Source organism: Eulemur rufifrons, chromosome 23, assembly GCF_041146395.1.
Source record: "Eulemur rufifrons isolate Redbay chromosome 23, OSU_ERuf_1, whole genome shotgun sequence".
NCBI lineage: Eukaryota > Metazoa > Chordata > Mammalia > Primates > Lemuridae > Eulemur > Eulemur rufifrons.
Genome location: NC_091005.1, coordinates 21,990,011 through 22,015,679, shown reverse-complemented (window position 1 = coordinate 22,015,679; position 25,669 = coordinate 21,990,011). Strand labels below are relative to the sequence as shown.

Sequence of the window (25,669 nt, the reverse complement as noted above, 5' to 3'; positions counted from 1 at the left end):
TTTACTCTTTGTTTTTTACTGCTCCTTGGTCATCTAATGTAGAGGTTTGTCATAGGCTGTTCTTAAGTCTTTGGACCAGGCTGACTAGTCCAATCATTGGTGGCTGGCGGTCAGAGGTAGGACATACAGCATGATTTCCTGTGTACCAGGAGCTGTTGGCAAGAAAATATAGTGACTAGCCTTACCCTATCCCTTACCTAAGAAACACAGGTGCTTATAATAACCTCATAGCCAGCACCAAACATTCTTCCAGTAGCTGATAAATTGAAGAGCAGTCATGTATTAATTTTATTCACCTGGGTTTTTACATAGAGTGAGTTTTTGCTGTGAAGGTAAGATAGACCTGTAACCTATAGAAATGTGTGATAAATAAGATAGAAAAACACATTTTTAAAACCAAATTGTAACTGTACCCAGCTCATGGCTGAATTTTTTTGTTGTTGTTGTTGTTTTACTTGGGAGCATAAAAAGTAAACAGTAGTTTTAAAAAAGTTCTGGGCAGATTGCTGTATTCATCCAGACCAAATTTTTATTTTTTAAAACTGTGACACAGCTGTTTAATTTTCACATTAACAATAGCCAACATCCATGTGGCTCATTCACATAATTCTCTATGTATACACAAGCACATACTATTTATATAAAAAAATAAATTAAGCTTTAATAATGAAACACAAGTTTACAAATGCAGCTTTTTAAAGCCTGATGAAAAATAGGAAATGCGGAAACTTCTGGGAGAGACAGGATCACTGTGGAATCTGGCTCGTCAAAAACAAAATGTTTTGAAAATTAAGAACTTGGGATAAATCATTGAATTTTTTTTGAGACAGAGTCTTGCTTTGTTGCCCAGGCTAGAATGAGTGCTGTGGAGTCAGTCTAGCTCACAGCAACCTCATACTCCTGGGCTTAAGCAATCCTCCTGCCTCAGCCTCCCGAGTAGCTGGGACTACAGGCATGTGCCACCATGCCTGGCTAATTTTTTCTATATATATTTTTAGCTGTCCAATAATTTCTTTCTATTTTTAGTAGAGATGAGGTCTCGCTCTTGCTCAGGCTGGTCTCGAATTCCTGACCTCAAGCCATCCACCTGCCTCGGCCTCCCAGAGTGCTAGGATTATAGGCGGAGCCACCGTGCCCAGCCTGAATGTTTTTTAAATGCCAATTTTGTAATTCTGCATATTTGCAAATCTAATTATTAACTTTTTGTTAGAAATACGGCTTTTAGGATTGTATCCAGAAAGTTAAATGTCACACAAGTTGAAGTTTAAGTTACAGTCCTTTTAAAGTCAAAGGGATGATGCCCCTTACAGCCATTCTTCTGGCTTCCAGATACAATTCATCATTTAGTGGCCCTAGATCAGCAATCTTAAAATTTTATGCTCAGATACCACCTAAGTGAATTTTGAAACTCTGTATCCCTTCCACATTTCTTTTTTTATTTTTTTTTTTTTTTATTTTTTTTTTTTAATTTTATTTTTTTTTTTGAGACAGAGTCTCACTCTGTTGCCCAGGCTAGAGTGAGTGCCGTGGCGTCAGCCTAGCTCACAGAAACCTCAAACTCCTGAGCTCAAGCGATCCTCCTGTCTCAGCCTCCCAAGTAGCTGGGACTACAGGCATGCGCCACCATGCCCGGCTAATTTTTTCTCTATATATTTTTAGCTGTCCATATAATTTCTTTCTATTTTTTTTAGTAGAGGTGGGGTCTCGTTCTTGCTCAGGCTGGTCTCGAACTCCTGAGCTCAAACGATCCGCCCACCTCGGCCTCCCAGAGTGCTAGGATTACAGGCGTGAGCCACCGCGCCCGGCCCCCTTCCACATTTCTAAATTGACATCTAAAATTTTTCATGATAAATAGTTGCAAAAGGCTATAAGTGCAGGCATATTGTAGATACTGCATTTTTAAATAAAACTGTTACATTCCTTTTTAAATTTAGCCAAGAGGCTCTAAATATAGTTATTTAATAGACACTCTCACCCTTTCAAAAATTACATGAACAAGGCAATTTTTTAACGACCCGTCTTAACTGGAACAAGACAATTTTTAATAACAGGCAATGTCCCATTTTCCCTTTTACTCCTTGAATTTGTATTTTTATACCACTTCCCCCTCAAAAATTTTAGCCTAATCATTTTGGGCTTTTATATCATTTAATTTTATCTCTAACAAAATTATATAATACCCTATTACCATAAGGCCCTAAGCCTTTAAAAAAAAATCTCTTCTGGATTGAGAATGATCAATAAACACTTAGTACAAATTTTAACAAATAAATTACTAAACAGAGTAAAACTTCATTGGAAATGTATCATTTCATGAGACAAAGAGGGCTTTCCCCCTAATTCTTTCATCTATTTATAGATAAATATTATCATTTTCAGAATGAGTCAGGGTACAGCATCAATTCTATTCTCCTTTTACAATGTTCTGTGTTGACGTGTTGATCCTTGTTCACACAGACAAGTCGATGGGAGCAGTAGTTTCGTGACAGCAGTGTGACTGAATTTTCCAACTCCTTCCTAGTTGCATGCCGAAAGACTCAAAAATACACTGGGTGTTCCTTCCATTTTTGTTGAAAGCAAAGAATTGGGAACCACCAGGTTTGCAAAAGGATTTATACCCTGTTGTTAAGTTTTGCACTTTCCAAACATCTATATTTTGAATTTTATACCTTGGGTCATGGTCTACGGTAAGACTGGAGACAGAGAAAGCTGGGTGTTCTTTTGTAAGGTGAGAAAAGAGCATTTTCTCAGGCAGATGAGTCTTAGGAAAGAGTACAACAGGAAGGTGAGGATCTGAAAATTGATCCCCAGAAGTATGTGGGGCTGCATAGTCTTCAGTAAGCTCTGGCAGACTCCCAGGGGTGAGGCTGGCTCAGGTTAAAGATCACTGGCCTTGGGGGCTTAAATTTAGATTTTAAGTAGGTCACAAAAAATGTAAATGATTAGATTATGTTGTCTGGCTGCCTTAACAGAGCAGCAGGTCCTCACACGTGTTCCACCGTACACAGACCCGGTAAGAAACTTCTGGCAAAAGGATTCTGAGATTGAATTTGGAAAACATGATCTTCTACACCCCTCTTAATTCTTGTACATCCAAGTCTCGCAGTAAATTATTTAACTTGGTGGAACCTAAGTTTCCCAAATGCAAAAGGCCTAACCAGCCTTTCCCCTTTACTTTTCCAATATTCTAAATAATATGCTTAGGGAAATGGTGAAGAAAAAGGACGTGCGATACACACGCAGGCATGGTTGTCACCTGTCAGTGCTGCTGCCATCTTTCAGAGCGTCCCTGTTACTATTCTGCGTGACCCGAATTGCCTGTGCTTTCAGAGTCATGCAATAAACACATCTCAGCCAGGCTGTGTGGCATCAGATAGACTCTGGGGAGAGCCGTGATATCTTCTGTGCTTCTCCTGAGAGAATCGATTTCGCCCCTCACACCACCGAGAACCAGATTGTTAAGGTCAGGATGAAAGAACCAAAGCAAGTGCTCTCTACTGGTGGATTCAAGTTGTTGTAGCACCAGGAGGAGGAGAGAGTTTTAGGTAGAAGTTCTCCCCAGCACCATTTATGTTATAACCCCCTGCCTGCTCTTTGGCTGCCGACGGATTTTACACGGCAGCAGCTGAGGAGACGGTTAGCTTCTGCCTCCTATTCGGCCATTTCTCAATTTCTTTGCTACAGGAGCAAATCCACTTTAGGCAGAAAGCAGATGCAGGCCTTAGCATTTCGGCTTTCAAATGAGAGTGAAGTGGGGAGGTGAAAAGAGGTAATGACAGCAGCACCAGAGCTCTAGAGGTAAAGATAGAGCTGAAAGGGACTAGGGGGAATTGCCATGTGCAATAATTAGGCTCCAGTGACTGCCAGGCCAACAGCTACAGAGGCAGCATTTGGCTCAATGCTGTTTTCACCCAAACTTTCTTGAAAGTTGCTTTGCACATTTGTCACTATTGTTACTAAGAGGAATATTCTTTCCTCGGTTGCTGACCGCCAAGTAAAATGGCAACTCCCCATTGGAAGAATAACTAGAGTGATGTCACCAGATAACACCCCCACCTCAGCCAGACTGCTGTTACCTGGACTCCTGGCTTTAGGGAAAGTAAGTGCCATTAAGAGCTCATGGTTGGAGACGGTTCATGGGACCAGTAACCACAGCTTTTCCCCCAGACTTTGGCACAGTGCTTGGCACGTGGAGATGCTCAATAAGTTTTTGTGGAATGAAGGGATAGGGTCTCTTGGTCAGACGGAGCCTGGTTGGCTTTACCATGTTCTTTAGCAAAAAGTGTGCTCGGCCCAGCATCCCGGGGAGAGACAAATGGTTCCAGGGCCCAGTTCCATCCCTGTAAAGCACCAGTCTAGTGCTGGTTTGTTCCTCCCCTCCACGGTCACTGCTTGTCACAGTTACACCTGTTTTCCCTTAAGTCAGTTCTTGATTCCCTGCGTGTGAAGTTGTGTCTCTACTGACCACCCTTATCCCCAGCACTATCCTCTCCCTTTTACAAGCCATATTAAATCATTGAAATTGTATCTCAAGACGCAGCGGTGTAAAATTCCAGCCAACTGCATGTATTATCATCTACTAGGTGGGTTTGTCTCTGTGGATGGCTGCATTTGAGATTTTTCTGTAACATCCTAATGCTTAAGTCATTAAAGCATAGCTCACTGCTCCAGAAAATTGGGTAATCCAGAGAAATCTCCCCATAAATGCAACTCACATCTGCTTTGTCAAACCAGCGACTGACCTGTCTGTGGAGAGCTGTGGACCAAGGGCCATGCCAGAGGCCTCCCAGCCAGCTCAGTGGGGCCATGGGGCCATGAGTGAGGCTGGAGCCTCCTGGCAGGGGGCAAGGCAGGCGCAGGGAAGCTGGCTGAGGCTACAGCAGGGGTCTGCTCTCTCTGGCACACTTATTAAAACAAAGAGGGCCCGGGATTTCCACGGCCACCCCCAGTAACTCCAGTCACAAAGCAAGCCTCTACCGTTAATTAGAAATTGTCTTAGTGAACAGCCTCCATCACCCAACCACTTCTTGTGGACTGCAGCAGGTCCATGCAGGTGGTCTGTCTAGCCGGCGAGCAGGCCGGTGGTAGTTAAAGTGCATTGAGCTGAGCTCACTGACTGGGGACAGGGCTCCTCTTTGGGCCCTTGTGGAATCCGATGGCCTCCTTGTGGAATTGTTTGCCTTTTAGTTAAAATCCTTTTCAGAATATAATGAATTAGTTCCTTACATTTCTGGCTCATCTTCCGTGGAAGTCAATTACCTGGGCCATTAGAAGCGGAATCTTCTTGGCCAGAAAAGAAATCCTGTTCACTGTATAGGTCGTGCACAGAGGCTTAACTGACTGAGGTTTTCATTGCTTTTATTCAATGAGATTTTGAACATGAGAAGCCAAAAATGAAGAGCACGTTTTGGGGAATCCTCTATAGAGAATATAAGTTAAGAAAGTTGTCCAAGATAAAAAAAAAAAAAAAAAAACCCCTAGCAGGAAATCACCCCAACTCGTGCCAGTTGGGTCCTCTTCAGAAACGTCATCTTGATGGCAGGCTTGAGGAGAGGATGACGTCACAGATTAGCGTCTTCCCAGGGTGTGAAAAGAGCACATTCTCCTACATGCAAACACACACGCACGACACCCTCACACACACACCCTGGCTTCTATGAGTAAAACTTGCTGTTGCTGACTCTCTTCTCTCTTAACCTGAAATGAGACACATGTCACCATCATCAGGGGAGCATGAGAAACGGGCTGTGTCCTGAACACTGTAACGTTTCTCTATCCACACGGTAGTGGGTCACTGACAGCTGGATGGTGCGAAGCTGGAAGTCAGAGAGCTGGGCTCCTGCTAAGACATGGAGACTCAGGTTCAGTCTCCTCGTTGGTAATAACTACTCTACAGCAGCGGTCCCCAACCTTTTTGGCACCATGGACCATCCTCATGGAAGACAATTTTTCCATGGACTGGGGAGGGGGCGGGGAATGATCCAAGTGCATTACATTTATTGTGCACTTTATTTCTGTTATTACACTGCAATATATAATGAAACAATTATACAACTCGCCATAGGTTGGGGACCCCTGCTCCATAGGCTGAAGTAAAGATTAAATGAGAATAACACGGGTAAGGAGGTCAGCACAGTGTCTCTTTGGTGGCTACTATTAGCATTTTCATCAGGATAATTCTTTGTTGCCTGGAACTCGAACCACTATGCATCCCTGGCTGTCCTTCCCCACCGCCCACCACTACGTGTCTGCAGCACAACCAGAAGCATCCCTGGGGGCACGGGGGGTCTGCCCCATCTAGAACCATTGGACAGCCCATTCTTGGGAACTCAATAAGGGCTCCTGAAAAGTTAGTGGTCATCATTAATATTCACTATTACATTTAAGTGTTCTAGAGAAAACAGTTCTACTTAGGGAATTAGCGAGGTGCTTAAAGTATTACTGTAATTTAGAGAGCAAAGAGAACTAGAGTCAAAGGTACCAAAGGATTTCTAAAGAAAGCAATTCTGGGGGCTTTCCAGAAGCCTGGCCCCAGCTACCCAACATCATTGTGCCCAGAGACCCCCAAGGATTTGCAGGTGGGGGGAAGGCTGACCTACCTCCGGCTGCACTTCTCCTGGTATAGCTGGAGCTGGTTCTCGTTGACATTGAACTCTTTAATGAGGGCATCCCGGTTGGCGTTGCGCAAGTTCTGGTGTGTGTCATACAGAAAGAGCTGGTTGTTCAGCTCTTCTTGCCGCCTCCGCAGCTGGCGACAGGAAGAGTAGAGTTCCTCCTCGCTCTCCTGGAGAGTAGGGGAGAAAACAATCGTGAGGTGACCCCATCTTCCAAACCAAAATGCGAAACATGGCATCTCACGGGTGTGCCCGAAGGGAGCATGGGGCAGAAGTTTTGTAACTGGGATTGTCCCAGAAAAGCCAGGGCCTATTTTAACCAAGGATAAAACTCGCAATCACTGTACCGCCGTTAATAAAAATTCTTGGTCTTCACAATGTTGCTGTAGTGTGAAACACTGAAATAGCAAGTGCCTTGCCCAAGGAGCCTATTTTTTAATCTAAGCCAGTTTTCCCTCGGTCTGCAGCACCTTCTGGCCTTTAAATGCAAAGGTGTCTATGCAGCTGCATGCTTAAAGTGGAGCCCAGCAGATAAGAAAGAACAGCACGCTGTGAAGGCACACAGGCAGGACGCAGACAATTTAAGATCTTATAAGAGCCTTAAAAGGCCAGGTACCCAGCTGCACCATGGATGAACCTTGAAAACATGATGCTAAGTGAAAGAACCCAGTTCTGAAGGATCACATATTGTATGAAGCCCTTTATATGAAGTGTCCAGAACGTGCAAATTCGTAGAGAAAGTAGGTGAATGGCTGCCAGGGGCTGGGGGTGGGAGGGAGTGGTGACAACTGAGGTTTCCTTGTGGGGTTGATGAAAACCTTCTAGATTTGATTGTGGTAATGGCTGTACAATGCTGAAAATACTTAAATCCATTAAATTGTACAATTTAAATGGGTGATGGTAAGGTATTAAATAACATCTCAAAGCTGTTGCCAAAAAAAGCCAAGGTACCGTAAACTACGCCCTCCAGCGATGGGCACGCACCTCCATCCTAGCCAGTAATGATGTCTTACCCCCACGGGCACCACTCCAGGCCAATTAGAGGCATCCATGGGACCTTTGTTGGTGCTCTTGGTATAAAGATGGTTTCTTTTCTTGGGATCAGCTTAAAGAGTGGGGGTGACTAGTTGCCAGTGGTCCTGCTGTGGCCCTTTGCTGTCATGTCAACTGTGGGAGCCAAAATCGTCTCTCCATTATGCTAAGGCGGAATAAAAGGGGGGGGGGAACCCCGCAGGGTAAGGAAGGAGTTTGGGTTTCAGTGCAGGGAGAGGCTGAGGATGCTTTACCTCTGTTATGTTTTACTGTTTTTTTTTTTTTTTGAGACACAGTCTCGCTCTGTTGCCTGGGCTAGAGTGCTGTGGCATCAAGCTCACAGCAACCTCAAACTCTTGGGCTTAAGCAATCCTCCTGCCTCAGCTTCCCGAGTAGCTGGGACTATAGGCATGTGCCACCATGCCGGGCTAATTTTTTTCTATATATATTTTTAGCTTTCCAGCTAATTTCTTTCTATTTTTAGTAGAGACGGGGGTCTCGCTCTTGCTCAGGCTGGTCTCAAACTCCTGACCTCGAGCGGTCCTCCTGCCTCGGCCTCCCAGAGTGCTAGGATTACAGGCGTGAGCCACTGCGCCCAGCCTACTTCTGTTATGTTTTAAACGATCACTCACGATTGCATGAGAGCTGGCTACTCAGGAGGGCAAGTCGATTGCTACTCTCCTACTGATAGAGTTTAAGCAAGAGACTCCTGTGCTACAAAAACATGCACAAACAGGCCACTTTTGTCATTTCCTTTTAGAAAAACATGTACTCAGGCCATACCTTGCTCTACTTAGCAACCTAACAAAACATCATAGACCTCCTTTGGAAAGGGGGAAGATGATGGTTACTCCAGGTATTTGCAAAGGTGAAGAGGAGTCAGCGGAGGTAAAAGGACAGTCCCTGGTGACTAATGGAATGTACAGAGTGAGGCTTTCGGAAGAGTCAGTAATGACTTCACTTAAATTTATGCCCTTCCTCAAGGAGACCAGCTTTCCTTCTTACTGAGAATAAAGCAACACAAAACAAAAACCCCATTTAAGTCTTAACCTTGCACCACGAAAGGTCTCTTCTCATCTTCTGTTGCTTTCCTAGATGTAATGACATTGTTATTCAGGTTCAAGTTCAAAATCCAACTTTTCTAGGAATACTTCTGTAACTGCAGCCCTTCCTCACCTTTTCTCAGCCCCAAAACACTTACAGCTAACTCAGTCTTCGAACGCTATGTAGATGAGATATACATTCAGAAAAGGACATGAAACACAGGTCCAAGTCCAGTGAATAATGACACAGCAAACTGCTGTGTGACCCCACCCACGTCAGGAAAAAGTTGCCCACTCTGTGCACTCCTTTGAGTCAAGACTCCCTCCTTAGAATTTTGCGATAACTATTTCCTGGTTTGAGTCTGAATTTTCACACAAAAAATCTAGTTTTTGTTTTTCAAGTGTATAGTTAGAAAATATAGTAAGCCTAAGCTAATAAGTTTTACCTAGCCCGTGACAAAATCTTTATGGCATTCTCTACGTTTCGATTTTTATCTTTCGTGAGAAAATCACTGAAAAAATATTTGCTTATGGTGAAATTTCAATCTTACAGGCAAGCTGCAGTAAGGGTACAGAGAGTTCCTGCACGCCCCAGTCACCCGGACTCCACCATGTTAACATATCTTGCACAACCATAGCACACGCATCAAAACTAAGAAATTAACATTGGTGCAATACTATTAAAGTACCAATTTAAATTTCACTGGGGTTCCCACCAACATTCTGTTCTTGTTCCAACATCCAAGCCGGGATTCCATGTTACATTCAGTCTCTGTGTCACCTTAGTTATCTTCGATCTGAGGTTTTATCATTTTTTATGACCTTGACGCTTTGGAAGAGTACTAGAGTCGGGTATTTTGGAGAACGTCCACAAGCTTGGGTTTGCCTGGTGTTTTCTCGTGACTTTGTTGGAGGCTGTGCAGTTTTGGCAAGAATGTCCCCAAAGGGATGGGCCCTTCTCGGTGTATCACATCAGGAAGTCCTTGACATGGACCCGTCTCAGTCCTGGTGGTGGTAACGTTGACCATCTGCGTAAGATGGTGCCTGCCAGGGTTAGCCACTGTAAAGCTGCTATTTTTCTCTTTCCAATTAGTAAATTTCTTGAAGGAAGATACTTTGGGGACAATGCGAATATCCCATTTCTCCAACCTGCACTAATTTTAGCATTCATTGGTGGGTCTTACCCGCGGCAGCTGGTACTGCGCTGTTCCAATGCTGACTTTCTAGTTGCTTCGTTCTTTCTCTATTAGTAATTGCAATTGTCTTGTAAAGGAAGTGGTATCTCTTCTCTCTCGTTTATTCTTTCACCCATTCATGGACATACTACATGATAACACATAGAATAAAATATCCATATTATCATTTATTTTGTTGCCCAAAGTGCTCTAGCTTTGGCCATTGGGAGCATTTTCCAGCTGGCTCCCAGGCCCCTTTGATGTGCTCCCATCTTTTTCTTGGCACATCTTTATTTACTGGAGTTTTAAGATGCTCCAGGCTCATTTTATATTTTATCCCAACTCAGGAATCAACCACTTGTCTAAGGACCTCTGATTTCTTTTATTGGAGAATAGTGTCGTATTTAGAAAGCAATATCTGGGTGCTTAGGTGTGCTCATGGCTACTGGGGTGTCATTGGTTCTAGGCTCTCTCAGCAGACAGAGCTAGGATATGTGTTTATAGAAACATATGCATATGTTTTTAGTCTTTATTCTGCAAGGCTTTAAGGCAAACACTTCCCTCTTCTAAATATAGTTAGGGCACAAATGTTTTATTACTTTCTAGATAATTTACTTATTTTGCTTTCTTATTTAGAAAATTCATTTTTAAATAGCATTTTGTCATCTTTTTATTACCCTTTGAATTTTATCAGGTTATAGCCAATGACTTAAGAAACCATTTTTTTTAAAATGTATTAAGGTTTTTTTTGACCAACTATGCAATCAAGTTTATAAAGTTTTGAGAAATAGAAGTTAACAGTATACATTATCCATTTGTAGGATACAAAGTTGTACAGTTGAACATCTCAAAGCGAGTTACTTTGATCGTCTGTCCTTGCTAATTTTATGTATACTAGACCTTCCATACTCTGATTTTTCTTTATCCAGTTGTCTTTGTATTTGTAGGTGCTTTTGTCGCATATATTTAGGTGCTACGCTGTGTCCTAATGACTTTTGTGTCCCCTTACAAACCACGCATTTTATCATCACATACTGTTCTTCTTAATGCTCTTTAGTACTTTTGATCTTCATCTCTACTGTGATAGTTTTCTTTCTCAATTTTCCCAGTGGCCCCTCCATCCATTCCTGTTTGCTTTTAGGTCTACTTCTTGTAAACATTGCAAGAAATAACCAGATTTCTTTTCTAATTCAGCCCATTCACCAAATTAAATGTAAGTTCTTTTCCATTTCATTTTGATTACTACATGTTTTTACTTTGCTGTAATTTATTCTTTGATCCTTTTCCTTATTTTTACACTCTCAGTCAAGTTTCTGTTTATCTCCTTATTTCTCCTTTGCTCTTTAATTCTTACAGTAATTATCCTTAGCTTTTTAACAATCCTAATTAAATTACATTTTCCTTTTATATCAAAATATTAGCATTAACTCTCCTTCTCCAAGATGCTGTATTTGCCAACTGATTCCCCAGTTATCAAAGTTGAAACCCTGTAGACACATTTATTTTACCTTTCAGTGCCTGGGTTGTGTTGATATTTGATTATTTTTAGCTTTAGACTATGAAATTCTTCATTAAGGTATATTGCTTCTGATTCCAGAATCCTTATTTGGCACTTACCATCATAAAATTTTAATCACACTGTCATCATCCTGTAAGATGTAACTGTCCTGTAAAATTAACTGGTTTCCCTCTCTTCACCTCCCTATCTAGAAGTTGCTCTACTGACCACTGATTCAGGAGTTGCCTTGAAGTTTCCCTTAAGTAGCCTATAATCTTGCATATCCACAAATAAGTTTCTACTGCCTTGGCACGTGGGCGACTAGACGCTGCATTCTTCTGTTCTCCTAGTCTACAGATGGAATTCTGCCTTCTAGTTGTCAGTGCTGAAGAGGACAAATCTGATATAAGACTTATTCAATTTTCTTTGTAGACAATCTAGTGTGTTGGGAAATCCAAGTTTTTTAATTTATCCTCAGAATTTAAAATTTTTACTGAAATATTGACCGCACCTGGGGCCAAATGAGCCCTCTTAAGCAGCAAATCAGAGAAATTTTCCCGCTGTTAACTGTTTCACTAATAGCTCTCCACCATCTCCTGTGGGACATGCTTGCACGTTAGGTCACTGGCATCAATCGGTCCTCCCAGCCCAGTTTGTCCTTTGACCTCCATCGCATGGCATTATTTGCTCTGGTTTACCATATTACCTTTTGGGTCACGAATCTGAATCGCTTTGTATGCTGAATTGTAAAACTCAACAAATCAGGTCTTTGTTTCAAATTCCAGAAAGGTTTTGTCAGTGCTCTGCTTAGCTATCTTTGAAAGCTCCTATGACTTTCATCTGATGCTTCCGGTGGCTCAACTCCAACTGCCAGCCCCCTGTCGCAGGTGTTCACCTGGGTCTGTCTTGTTGCTGTGTGCCAGTTTTGTTTTCATTGCATGCTCATGTAGCCATGTCAAATCATTGGGTCTTGGTGGGTAGGAACAGTGGTTTCTGCTCTTTGGAGCTGGCATTGGGCCACCTGACAAATGGAGAGCCCTTCTGTGTGCCTCTAGGTCTCCCCAAGTGTAAGGAAATCTTCCCCAACCTCAACAACCAGGACCTGCTCAGTTCCAGAGTGCAGCTCCGAGTCCCAGACCTCCAGGGTTCTAGAGTGCATGCTATAGCTCTTCTCCAAAGGGATTCACACACCTGCACTGGCTGAGCCTCCAGCCAGAACCACAACATCCTGGTTTTTCCTCCAAGCCTCTCTACCCCTTGCTCCTTAGCTCCCACCCAGCACAAAGAAAACCACAGTCCACTCAGTACTCAGCAGATTCTAGAGCAGCCAGTTCTCTCAAATGCACCCTCCAGCAACTGCCAGCTTGCTCGTTGATGGTGATGGATACTTTCCCCGTCGCAGGCTTCTAATCTGGCCGGTTTAAATCATTTGAGTAGAGGCCCATTCCAAGTAAGGCCAGAGTGGATATAATACATCATCTTAAAAGAAACTATTTACTTTCAGAGAACAATTCAACATGTATGAAAAAATATCATCCTTTCTTTCTTAGCTCTATTATTCTACTGCTAAATATCTAGCCTTGGGAAATAATTTTTAATCAAAAAATAATACAGGGAGACCTTTTATTTATAAAATAAAAAACTGCCAACAACTGTCCATGAGTAGGAAGAATGACTAAGTAAATTAGAGACCTACGCCTGATGAAATAGATCATCAAAGGCTTTCAAAACCAAATGATAACATGAAAAAAATGCTTAAAGGCATCTATGAAGTAGAAAAAGGGCACACAAATGAATCCAACTATGGAACTATCACATGCAAAAAATTATAAGGCAAAACAAAATCTACCACGGTGCTAACAGTGGTAATGCACAGGCTGTTTGTGGGGATATTTTTCCAACTCCTCCTCCTTTTCTCCCCCTACTTCTCAAATTAAATATAGTAGGTAATAAAATGGTACTAAAAATACTCTTTATAAACTATATATACAGCTAACAAAGTAAAGGATTGAGAATTGATAAAGTAATTGTGACATGTAAATGGCCTTCTTCAGAAGGTGTTTAAAGTGCTTATTGACGCTTTTGCGGGGCTTTACACTCGCTCTGCAAATGTTTTATGAGTAAACTGCATTTTAGCCCTCGTTGGATCAATCATTTGCGCAGACAAGTCTTTCTTGAGGCTGTTTACGAGAGTCTCTCCCTGGCTTCCAGAGGATATGGTGATAACTAAAACAAGGGCTGACCCTGAGCATTAAGGAGAAGGTCCCTTCCTAAAGGAGAACCCCCGCCCCCCATCCCAGTGTGGATGGAAATGCCGAGTGGCTCAGAACCAGGTGACAGATGTGCAATTAAACGAAATCTCAAGAGCCAGAAGCTGAAATGAAATGTGCACGTGCTCAGAGACCTCTTCCCTGAAAACTTGCAGAAAGCAGATTTGGGAAAGTCGACTTTCCGTTTGGAGCCCCCCACACTCTGCAGCGGCACCCCCCGACAGCAGCCAAACACATTAAGTGTTCCTCATCCAGGAAGTCAAAGGTGCATAAACACAATTTTCTTTTAAATATACTAATTTTCTCTGCTGCTACTGATACCTAATCACTGAAATTATTTATAATGTTTCCGGGTTGTTTATGACAACTCCGCAGAGCAGTGCCTAGAGTCGTACCTAGACAAATGCTACCCTACTGCCATCTGAAACCATTTTTACCACTTGATTTTTCTCTGAAATGTCTGCAGATGGGCTCTATGCACCCAGAGAGGAAGCACTGGTTTGTTTTCCTAGACAACAAACAGATGCAGCCCAGATCCTTCGGTGAGCTGGGGAGAGGTAAGCTTAACAAAGGATCTTCAAGTTTTTACTTGGGTAAGGCTTTTGCTGAAGGCCCACGTTTTACAATTTTACCATCCTGCTACGTGGATCCTACTAATTCCATATAATTAATTCTGACTTAAAGGCGGAACAGGTACCCACCCGAAGATGTGCATGATAGCCTTATTTGTAGGTGGATTCCATCTAAATGCTCAGCCTGGGGGAATGATTGAGGTATGGTTGGTCAACTTGATGGAAGAGCCTAACAGGGATTTAAATGCTAGTGAAGATTAGGTAATAGGATGAGTTTGCCACCCAGGGGACACTGGACAAGGTCTGGACACAGTTTGAGTTGTCGGGGGTGCACCTGGCATCTAGTGAGTTCAGGGCAGGGCTTCTGCTAAACATCCTACAACACACAGGACGCTCCCCCACGACAAACGATGCTCCAGCTCCAAATGTAAAAAGTGCCAAAGTTAAGAAAAAATTATACATGTATATATGAGTTTGTATTATTACACTTGCACAAAGAATGCATACGCTAAGGCAATGAAGAAAGCAAACAGACCAAATACTGACCTTCCCTTCTAATTATAAAACTACACTCACACTGCCCTCGCCATCTGGGCTGTGGTTTTGTGGGTTGTTTGGTTTTCCTTTAACCATTTATACAAAATTCTGGCTTAAGTCTTTTAATGGACTTTCTAACGATAAACTGACAAATGCATAACTCATTGTAAAAGGGGAGGAATTTATATAAACTTTCAAAGTCAAGCATTTCTGTCACAATAAGAATCATGGAAGGTGATTTTTTTTGATCCATAATTTAAGGTTCAAATGAAAACTATGATTTTTATATAAATGTTACATTTATTTTTATAGTCTAACATTTAAAATTTGTTTCAAAACAGAAAACTTTCCATTATCGATCCTGTTACATTTTCAAGACAGAATGGTGCCATCCCAAGTTTCTTTACACTAACAAAAAGTGATGCCCTTGGCTGTCTCAGGTTGTTTGGCTCCCAATTACTGTGCCTTTTAAGTCTCTCCTCCCTGTTTTTACTGCTTTCTGGCTTTCTTTCCTTATTTTTGCATCCTTTGTCATTGTGATGCCTCTAAAAGGCTCTGGAGTGGAAAACTACTACCAAGGTTGCAAAAGTTGAACGAAGGGAAACAACTATGCAGAAAAGCCTACTGTTCTCTCTGCTGAGTTCAGTTCGTGGACTTGCCTTGACTGTTAAAAGGTGTCCCCACGCCTGCCATTTCCCTCTTCCATTTGAAGGTCCTCAGCTATATTCTGGAAGTTGCCAAACGAGCAATTTCCAAATACCAGGGTTTAGTTCTCACAGCCGAAAGAACATCACAGATTGTGATTTCTCTACCCAGAAAACAACTAGGATGAGAACACAAGATGAGTATCTTGGGGCGCTGACCAAGCCCACATCAACCCACCGGCATCCAGGATCAGTTTTTTTTTTTTAGATCAACCAAAGAGAAGGAGAGAGACTAAGTGGCTTGAAGGCCATGGCAAACTAGGAGGACCAAGAAGGGAGGCTGCTCCGGGAGTAGTCACAAAAGTACCACCTTACTGTGGGAAGCTGGGGTCCCCAGGACAGGCCAAGGCCCTCAGACCGTGGGAAGGGATCACCAAAGACCACCAGGCAGGAAAAGGCAGCCAGAAAGGATGAGCTTATCTAGAAGAGCATGGACTGGCCTAAATGAAACCATGAGAAACTTCCAAGACCTTTGCCCTTTCTGACTATGCCGCCTACTCAGAGTCCTACAGCATTCTCCAAGAAAGGAAGAAAAACTCAGGACTGCTAGAGAATTAGCAAAAAGGAATTCTTTTACGAGTGTCATGCTCGGGCTAGCATGGCACCCCACCAGCAGACACAGCTCAGGGAGCCCTGACTGGCATTTCCCACTCACCAGGACTGGCCGCATCTCGCAGAAAACCAGGAGGGAAGCGAGCTCGATGTCCTCACTGTACCCATTCTTCAGAGGGACAGACCGAAATCCTGCAGCAGAAGCAGGGGGAGAAAACACAATGGCATGTAATTGATGTCAGATTTCTTGGGGTACCCAGGGATCACAGGCCCAGTTCAAGGAGTAGAGAAGTCCGTGCGCCCCAGGCTGGGGGCTGACTTTCTGGAAGTCAGAGGTCCCATCCTGATGTCTGGGGAGAGTGGCTAGCAGCCTTGACTGGCAGGTCCGTACAGGGAAGCAAGGTTAAAAATATCTACCATCTAGAAATAAAAATGATTCACTCAGAAGAAATTAAAACCCACAGAACATTCCCCATTGAATTTAGAGTGATTGCAGCTGTGGTTCAATTCCTTAAATACTCCTGGGGCTGAAAGACTCAAAAGAGTCGTGAATCCTCACGTCCATTTCCTCCACTTAAGTCTTTACAAAGCACAGCACCAGGGAGTGTGTTTTCTCTTTAAAGATTTCCAGTGGGAGGAAATCTTCCTGTCCCTCGGCAGTTCACGGCACTATCGATCTCCCTCTTCTGAGAGCCATTCCCTATTTACAATCAGGACCTGCGCCTGACAGTCATGTAAATGTTTTATTTGGGGTCGAAGGGGGGCGAGTTGGAGCTGAATCTTCCCCTCTCCCATCAAGTCGTGCGGAAGGGAATACATCTCAAAAGTTTGCTTGGATTTAGTATAAAAGAGTACAGAGTAAAAACCAGAACTCTCCCAATCATACTCCCTATCCCAAAGGGAACCATTGTTAACAGTATCTTTCCCAAGGTCAGCTATGCGTCTAGTTGAGTTTCTTTTCAATTGCAGTGAGTACCTTACAATAGCAGTCCTCAACCTTTTGGGCACCATAGAGACGATGGTTTAAGCACATTACATTTTTGTGCAGTCAAACCTGTCTGCTGATGATCATCTGTATTTGCAGCCGCTCCCCCGCACTAGCATCGCTGCCTCAGCTCCACCTCAGATCATCAGGCATTAGGTTCTCAGAAGGAGCACACAACCTGGATCCCTCGCACGCGAAGTTTGCAGTAGGGGTCGGGCTCCTGTGAGAATGTAATGTTGCCACTGATCCGACAGAAGGCGGAGCTTATGCGGTGATGCAAATGACGGGGAGCGGCTGTGAATACAGATGAAGCTTTGTGTGCCTGCTGTGTGTGGCCCAGTTCCTAACTGGCCACAGACCTGTACCAGTCCACCACCACCCACGGGTTGGGAACTGCAGCCTCAGCGTTCCTATTTAACACTGTATCTTAGAGATCCTTGCTGTGGCCCTAGTTTGTCTTGAAAGCATTTAGCTTGTATCTGCTGATTCCCCGAGACCGGCAATGCCCACATTAGGGCGTTCCCACTCTTTCTCTACGCCTCCACCTGTCACGTTTTGGCTTGCTTCTCTGGGAGAACATTTTACACCGTCAGGTGATTTATCACCTTTAAACAATAGCTATTGACTCTCTCGCTCCCCATTGCTCAGGATGAGGACGGTAGCAGCTTACACAGCCCTGCGTCTTCTCTCCTTTCTTTCTTCTAATTTAGACTACAGTGTGTGTTTGCATTCTATCTTGTAACCATAATTCTCCCCCAAAGGGCAGCTTAGTTATATTTTTTCTGACTTTTTAATACCAATTTTTAAACATACAGCAAAGCTAAAAGAATATTACAAGGAACATTGGTACACCTGCCACCTAGATTCTACTGTTAACCATTTACTGTACAGTCGTCCCTCAGTATCGGCGGGGAACTGGTTCCAGGACGTCCTGAGCATACCAAACTCTATGATGCTCAAGTCCCTCAACAGAAGATGGCACAGTATTTGCATATAACCTACACACATGCTCCTGTATACTTTGAATCATCTCGACATTACTTTCATACCTAATACAACATACCAGCCTGAGCAAGAGTGAGACCCCGTCTGTACTAAAAATAGAAAGAAATTATCTGGCCAACTAAAAATATATATATAGAAAAAATTAGCTGGGCATGGTGGCACATGCCTGTAGTCCTAGCTACTCGGGAGGCTGAGGCAGGAGGATCGCTTAAGCCGAGGAGTTTGAGGTTGCTGTGAGCTAGGCTGATGCCATGGCACTCACTCTAGCCAGGGCAACAGAGCAAGACTCTGTCTCAAAAAAAAAAAAAAAAAAAAAAATACCTAATACAACAAAAAGGCTATGTAAATAGTTGTTATACTGTATTGTTTACAGTGTAAGAAGAAAGTTTGTACATGTTCAGTACAGACGCAATTTAAAAAAAAATTTCAGTCCGAGGTTGGTTGAATCCACAGATACAGAACCCACGGCTATGGAGGGCCAGCTGTACTCATTTTATCACATTTATCCACCCGTCAATCCATCTTCTTTATCTATACAATTCACAGGAGGATGAAGTCATCGATACGCTTTCCCCAGCATGCGTCTCACTGCCCAGAGCTCCATATTCATGTTCTTCTTCTGATATAAAATTTACACACAATAAAATGCACTAATTTGTATTTTTAAATGGCTGGGCACTCACCATCTTACTGAACTTCCATGTGGATGTCTTGGTGAGCTAAATTTGTCCTCTTTTGTTTTCTTCAAAATGAGCTCAAGGGACATGTAATTGCTGAACTGTGCATGTTTGAAAACATCCATCCTTTGATTTTATAGTTGAGTGACAGTTTTAGTATAAAACCTGAGAGTTTTATAACCATTCTTTTCCCTGTAGGATTTTGGGGACATTGCTCTCATTGAATACTGCTATAGTGAAGTTTTCTGACCTATTTCCCTCTTACAGGCAATGTGATTGTTGTTGTTAGTTTGTTTTTCCCTGGATAGATACCCACAGAATTCTTGCAGTCTAGCCTCGTGCTACCCCAACTTTAGTGTAGATGTGAATCACCGTGAAACTTGCTAAAATGCAGATTCTGACTTGGGAGCTCTGGGCTGGGGCCTGAGATCTGTAGCTCTAATGAGCTGATCTGTGGACGGTGTTAGTCCAGGTGTCGATTGACTGTTCAGATGAACTGGAATGCTGTGGGCTCTGTAGTCTGGGGAGGCTGTCAGGTAGCCTGTATACTCTAATAGCATGGTACCAGGTGAGGCAATACTGTCTGATCTAAGCATGTGACTCTGAATTTGGAGACAAGGAGCTCTGCGCCCCATGGCCAGCTGTCTCCAGCTTCTTATACCTCCTCTCACTGCCCAAGTTTCACTTTTATGCTCTGGGCAGCCTTTCATGTATGTTGAGTTAGGGCTGAATGGTGTTTCCCAATTTTACCAAAAATGGGATTTTTTTTTTCCTTCTTTTTGGTCATTTCACAGGGAAAGGGAAATAGAAACACCTTTTAAAGTAATACAGTCTGCAGGCTTTCGGCACCTCGTAAGAATCAGGAAAGCCTCATGAGGGCAGCCTGCAGAGTAGGCACATGGGGTTTGAAGTTAGACATTCCGCGGTTTGCCTCCCAGCGCAGGTCCTACGAGTGTGTGACCTTGAGCGAGTTAATTCACATCTTGAGGCCTCAAAGTGCTCAGATTTTAAAAGCAGAAATGATAAAACTCCTTTCACAGGATTATGGTGAGGATTAAAAAAAAAGAATTTAAGGTACCTAACACTTTAAGTGCTGTTTCTTCCCTTCCTGAGCTCCAGCTGGCTTAAAAGCTTAAGCGCATCCCAAATGACAACGGGCAGAGTTTATTTCTCTGAGTTCAGAGACCCTCGATGCCTTATGCACAAAGGAATTGTTCATTTTATTTCATTCCTCCCATGCATATGCATGTGCCAGGCACTGCTGGGAGCGAGAGAAGGTCCCTGCTGAGAGTGTCTCACAGCTGAGGGAGGGGACGTGTGCCAGGGTCATCCCTGAGGTTCTGTTTTGTTTTTTTTATTTGCAAGCCAAGTCGGTGCGTTTTCTAGATGAATTGACACACTCTGACAGCTGGTGAGGTGGTGTCATCCACTCTGACCTCTCCCCAAGGCCTTAAGGGTTAAGAGCCTCATGCCCCTCATCCTTCAGGAGGACATCAGGGTGGGTGCGGTGGAGGTAGGTTAGGAACCAGCACGCAGAATTGCCATGAAAAGGACATGGCATCAAGGCCAGGATCATAAAGATTTACCAAAAATTACACTTCTGAAGCCTTAGCTATTAGGCTAATCCGAGAGAAGCGAATTAAAGAATCGCAGCCTAATTGCTGGGTTTAAAGTAGTTTACAGTGTGGGCAAGTTAACCAAGAGGGGTTGCCAAGTATCAGGCCTCTTACAAATAAATACCCATTACTGTTAAATTATAAAAATGATATTTCTGAAGTGCTATCCAAGGGCCATCTGAGGAGCTGGCTACACATGCAGATTCCTGGGCCCCACCCTGGGCTGAAGTGGAGCCCCCCGTGGTGGGCCCAGGAAACCTGGATTTTCTAATTGCAACCCCTGACATGCCTGCTGCTCAGAAGTTAGGCCAATGGGAGAAATGTCTGAGATGTTCCAAATTAAAAAAAAATCCGGTTCAGTTCTTTTCAGTTCTTCATTGAACCCAAGCTTGCCAAGTAAAAGACTTTTTTTTTTTTTTTTTTTTAGAAGAAAGGTTCTTACTCTGTTGCCTGGGCTGGAGTGCCAGGTCGTCGTCATCATCATCATCACTGCAACCTTAAACTCCTGGGCTCATAGGATCCTCCTGCCCCAGCCTCCCAAGTAGCTGGGACTACAGGTGTGCACTGCCATGCCCAGCTACTATTTTATTTTTTTGTAGAGACAGGGTCTGGCTCACTCTGGTCTCAAACTCCTGACCTCAGAAGATCCTCCCACCTTGGCCTCTCAAAGTGCTGGGATTACAGGCGTGAGCCTCCGTGTCTGGCCAAAAGACTCATGACAATAATCTCTTTCTCTTGAAAAATGATCCTTAGAAAACAAGGGAACAGTGACCTCCTGAGGAACCCAGAAACATCTATTCTTTTATGTCTCGTGCATCAGAAATACCGAGGAAGGGGAAGAAGGAAATTCAACATCCAGCAAGGGCCCATGTGACAAAGTAAATTAGAGAAACTATACACAACCTAAAGACAGTCACATTTTTTAAGAAATGACTGGCTCTAGAAGCAGCACCAAGCTCTTGGGCCCCGACTCCCCTCACCAAGAGGAATCTAGCTCAGCGGTGTGGGAGGGCTCGGTGTCCTGAGCCTTAAGAGCTGGTCCCATGACCCCAGCTCCCCAGGCAAATACAAAATGCCCCTTCTCACATCACGAACAGGTGTTTTGGGTTTTGTTCAGCATGGAAGAAAAGCATAACAGTTCAAAGTAAATTAACCTCCCGATTTTATAGAAGAGGAAGGCGAATTCTGAAAGCTTAGAGTTAGATCCAAGACTGTAACTCCCCCCAGATGCCAAAGGCCTCTCCCTTCCCACCCTGGCCTGCTGCCAGACAGAAAGCTCAAGCCAGACCCAGCCCTGGCTGTGGGGAGGCACACAGCTTATAACATTTCAAAATGCAATCAAACTACAGTGCCAGGTTGACAATCGACTAACCATCCAATTTTGCATGCAGAAGTCCGACTCGAAGAACACAGCATCCCGTCTCACCCCCCTCCTCGCACCTGTGTGCTAAGTGACAGGCTGTACGTGCACCAGCTCTCCAAGCCACCCAATCAGTTTCACAGTGATTTAATCAAAACCAGGAAAAAATGCTTTTTCATTCTTTTTAAAGCCAGCAGACCGACCAAAGAATGACACCAGCCCAACTTGCACATCTTAATTAAAATGCCTCTTACCTGATTTGATTCCTTTAATGGGGTAAGTGGCATGAGCAAGAAAGTTGGGGTCACTGAACATATCTTCCTCGTAAACCACAAAGCGCAGAAACGCCAGGTTTGGGTCGTAAATCTCAAATGTCACCTTCTCCTGTGTTGGAGCCCAGACAGGGCTGAGGCCATTATCATCTGGAAGGAGATCAAAGCTCATTAGAGGGTACATTCGTCCTGCCCTCTCCTGGTAAAACGGTCTGCATCCTTCAGCTTTGAAATCCTCTTAGCAACCATGTCGATAAATATGGGTCTATAACAAGATCTAAAAAAATCTGGATAATTACCCCCCCACACACACTTCACCCCAGTGAACCATCCTGGTGAGCTGATGCAGGAGACCACCCGGCTTTGTGCATCTCACCTCCCTGGGATGGGGGGGGATGGGAGGGGAGTGGGTTTGGAAGACATAAAAGGAGAGTGAGTGCAGTCTGGCTTGCTGCAGAGGCAGCCCCCAGCCTCACCGAGCAAGGCAACCTGCCCCCCGCCATAATGCCCATTCAACCCATCGGTGCCTAAGTCTTTTGCAGGGCTACCCTTCACCACGGGCAGTGATCCTGTGCCTTAAAAGGCCCGCAGTTGACGCCCCCTTCCTGGCCTCTCCCGGAGGAGCGAGCTTTCCTCTTGTCCTTCCTGCCTTCTATGCGCAATGTCACTCAGGTTAGGCTGACTCCCCAGGTCAGGTCAGCCCTTATGTCCCCCACCCCTGTGTCTCTGCCGCTTAGTCTTCAACTCGGTAGATAAATCCGGCTGGGCTTTGGCACAGAGAGAACCAACCCGGTGTCAGGGCACAGGGGGGGACAGCCTTGCGTAGGGGCAGAGAAACAGCACTGGGTACGAACCCAACACTTTAATAAAGTGGCCCTTTGTTTCCCCTCCCGCAGCTGAACCATAGTGGGCAAGAGAGAGGAATAAAAACTCCTGGACAACAGAAGTGCATCACAAAATCCCCGACAAACAGCAGCCCCACGCGGGATGCAACTCACAAAGAAGAAAAGGCCAAGGCAACTTACTCACGACTGTTGTCTTAAACTTGTTGTTGTCGTACTCGGCTCCGCATATTTCCACCTCGACAAAGGGACAAGCAATACTTCGCCCAAGTTTGGGGAGATGGCGGGCCCCGAGGACCTAGGACACCAAAGGTAAGTGAAGGACCTCAGGAAATTTCACCCCAAAACACGACTCCTTAGTACAAGAATATTTTGAAGTAAAGGCCCTTGGAACTCAACAGGCCTTGGAAGGGGCTTTCCCTCTAGGTGCATAACACCAGACGGACCCACCAAAAAGGACAGTGGACTTCCCCGTCCCTCCCTGTCATCTCACTATATTGCAGGAAAGAAGATCAAGATGCAGCCAAACCTGGCCCAACCCATGTTCGAGGCACTTCCTGTCTCTCAGGTTAGTTTAATTTCCAAAGAGACTCATTTACAAGTCAATCTAATCTGCTTCCCCACGTCCATTCATTCTCCCCAGTATCTATTCATCCTCCCATTTATTGCCCCTCAACAGAATGACCTTTATTCCTCATCTCCCCAACCCTCTAAAACGAAAGTACATACACTTCTGGACCCCACTGGGAAACTGGGTAATCACTGTGTTTCTCCCTGTGCTCATGGAAAATAAACCTCTGTCTCTTATTAATCTGCCTCACTGGGAGTTGACCTTTCCGTGAACCTTGACCCTTCCAGGGCAAGGGGGAAGTTTCGCCTCACCCCCACCTAGCTATTGCAATTCCCTGGATACCTCCTGGAAACGCTGAACATGTCCCACAAAGGCCACCTAGCACGGAGTTGTGTTTGGGTTCTGGAGTCAGACTATCTGAGTTCAAAGCCAGCCTCAGTTTCCTCAGAAGGCTGTTGAGAGGATTGATTTACTGGAGAAGTCATAGCAATCTGCTGAATCGGACACCATCACTGTTTGTTTCCCTTGTGTGGACGGATTCCCACAGCGCCTCTGGGTGAGTGTGGGGCTCAGCTCCCTGCCATCTGACTCGGCAGGTAGAGCTCACCCTTGGGTGCCTACCAGGGCAGAAAGCTTAGTCCATGGATGTCCCTACACCCAGGAAAGGCTGCAGGAGAGTGTGGCATGCTTTGTGTAAGAGGTCTTTATTTGAAGACTTTTGGTTACATATCCTTCATTTCTTTCTTCCTTCCATAATCTCATGAGAAATGCAATTCATTTATCTACCTTCCAAAAACTCTTATAAAGAAATAACACATTCTCTGAAAGTTGGATGAATTTTAAAAAGCTTTGACTCCCAAAACTGCCCAGAGAGGGGACAAACTTCCTCCATTAAATGGCTATTTCCCATGTTTTGTTTCTCTCTAGCCAGAGGCTGACCTACTGGGACCCCAGAGAGGGATTCCTCCCTCACCTCCACAGTAACCCTGGAGTGTCCTGCAATCAAGATCCTAAAGCACTGGGTGGTGACAGTTTAAACAAGGTGACAAGCATCACCAGCCCCTACAAAGGCAGCGGTGGCCCGGCCCCCTGGACAAGAAGGAGAGCTGGCTTTACCTTGACAGTCAGCGTCATCAGGATCTTCCTCTGGGACTCGGGTGGCATCGGGTGGTACGTCTCTGTCCTCATGCTCTCGGGCTGCAGGACGTAGCCCGTCCGCCCGTTGAGAGAAAACAACGCGTGATTCATCTGCATGTACTTATCTGGGAAGGAAAAGGAACTCCTGCCGTAAGTCAGGCACGAGGATGCTGGCCGCCTGCGCCAGGAATTATACCTTCCTCCAAAATTAATTGAAGGCAGTTGTTCAAAGAGATATCTGACTCTAAGAAAATAGGAGCTGTTTAAAAAAAACAATTCTCAGCCTGGGGAACACCTTTCCAAGTATGTCACGAAATCTAGAACCATAAAAGACTAAAACCTACTAAAAGCTAAAAATGTCTACCAAGGAAAAAAAATTGTGTTAAGCTGAATCATTTCAATTCAAATGACAAATATGGATACGTAAAAATTTTTACCATTTTAAGAGCTCTGATAAACGTACGCTGTACATACCTACCGCATTAGATAAAGCACGAACAGTTCACAGAAAAGAAAATGCAAATGTTCCCTAAACAAGTAGAAGCTGATTAATGTCACTCACAGGCAAGAAATACCAATAAGAGAAGCTCTGATAACAATATATCAATTTTCACCTATCAGATGGGCAAAGGCTAAAAAATTCAGTAAAACTAAGTAGAAATGACGCCAAAGAATGTATTCGAACTCTACCAATTTGCATTCCCTCCCACGCTCTTTACAGAGGGTGGTTGGGCACAGCGTCTTAGGTTGGGCACAACAGGGCTCAGTGGTTTTCTTCAGGGCAAAGTTTATCACAATGTAAATGCACGTGCTGTCTTACCACCCTGCCCTTCTGAGAATTCTGTCCCACAGATGTGCTCCTTGACACAAGGTTCACGTAAGGCTACAGGAGGCGGTGCTGTCCATGATAGCAAACGATGGGAAACAGGCTAACTGTGCCCCCACAGGGACTTGTTAAATAAACCATGGTTCCATACAGTGGAATCCTTTGTGGCTATAAAAGGAATGTAAAGGAAGTTACTGGTGAATAGATCCCCAAGGGGCTTTAAAAAACAAAAGTGCAGGCCGGGCGCGGTGGCTCACGCCTGTAATCCTAGCACTCTGGGAGGCCGAGGCGGGTGGATCGCTCGAGGTCAGGAGTTCGAGACCAGCCTGAGCAAGAGTGAGACCCCGTCTCTACTAAAAATAGAAAGAAATTATATGGACA

The 25,669-nt window shown here is 44.2% G+C and overlaps 1 protein-coding gene and 1 long non-coding RNA gene across 2 annotated transcripts in view; one reads left to right on the top strand and one right to left on the bottom strand.

The window, feature by feature from the left end:
• LOC138402190 (uncharacterized) overlaps positions 1–22,856 on the top strand; it is a 33,944-nt gene extending 11,088 nt beyond the window's left edge. The window contains exons 3-4 of the long non-coding RNA XR_011236619.1: positions 14,099–14,189; positions 22,809–22,856. This is a non-coding gene — a long non-coding RNA (uncharacterized lncRNA). The remainder of the gene's footprint in view (positions 1–14,098; positions 14,190–22,808) is intronic.
• Positions 5,344–25,669, bottom strand: part of PLCG2 (phospholipase C gamma 2) — a 132,494-nt gene continuing 112,168 nt past the window's right edge. Inside the window, exons 28-33 of the mRNA XM_069497952.1 lie at positions 24,442–24,587; positions 22,938–23,052; positions 21,895–22,062; positions 16,101–16,189; positions 6,600–6,784; positions 5,344–5,697 (exon numbers count right to left, since the gene is read on the bottom strand). Of these exons, the coding sequence (XP_069354053.1) occupies positions 5,655–5,697; positions 6,600–6,784; positions 16,101–16,189; positions 21,895–22,062; positions 22,938–23,052; positions 24,442–24,587 (746 nt within the window). The 3' untranslated portion in view covers positions 5,344–5,654. The remainder of the gene's footprint in view (positions 5,698–6,599; positions 6,785–16,100; positions 16,190–21,894; positions 22,063–22,937; positions 23,053–24,441; positions 24,588–25,669) is intronic.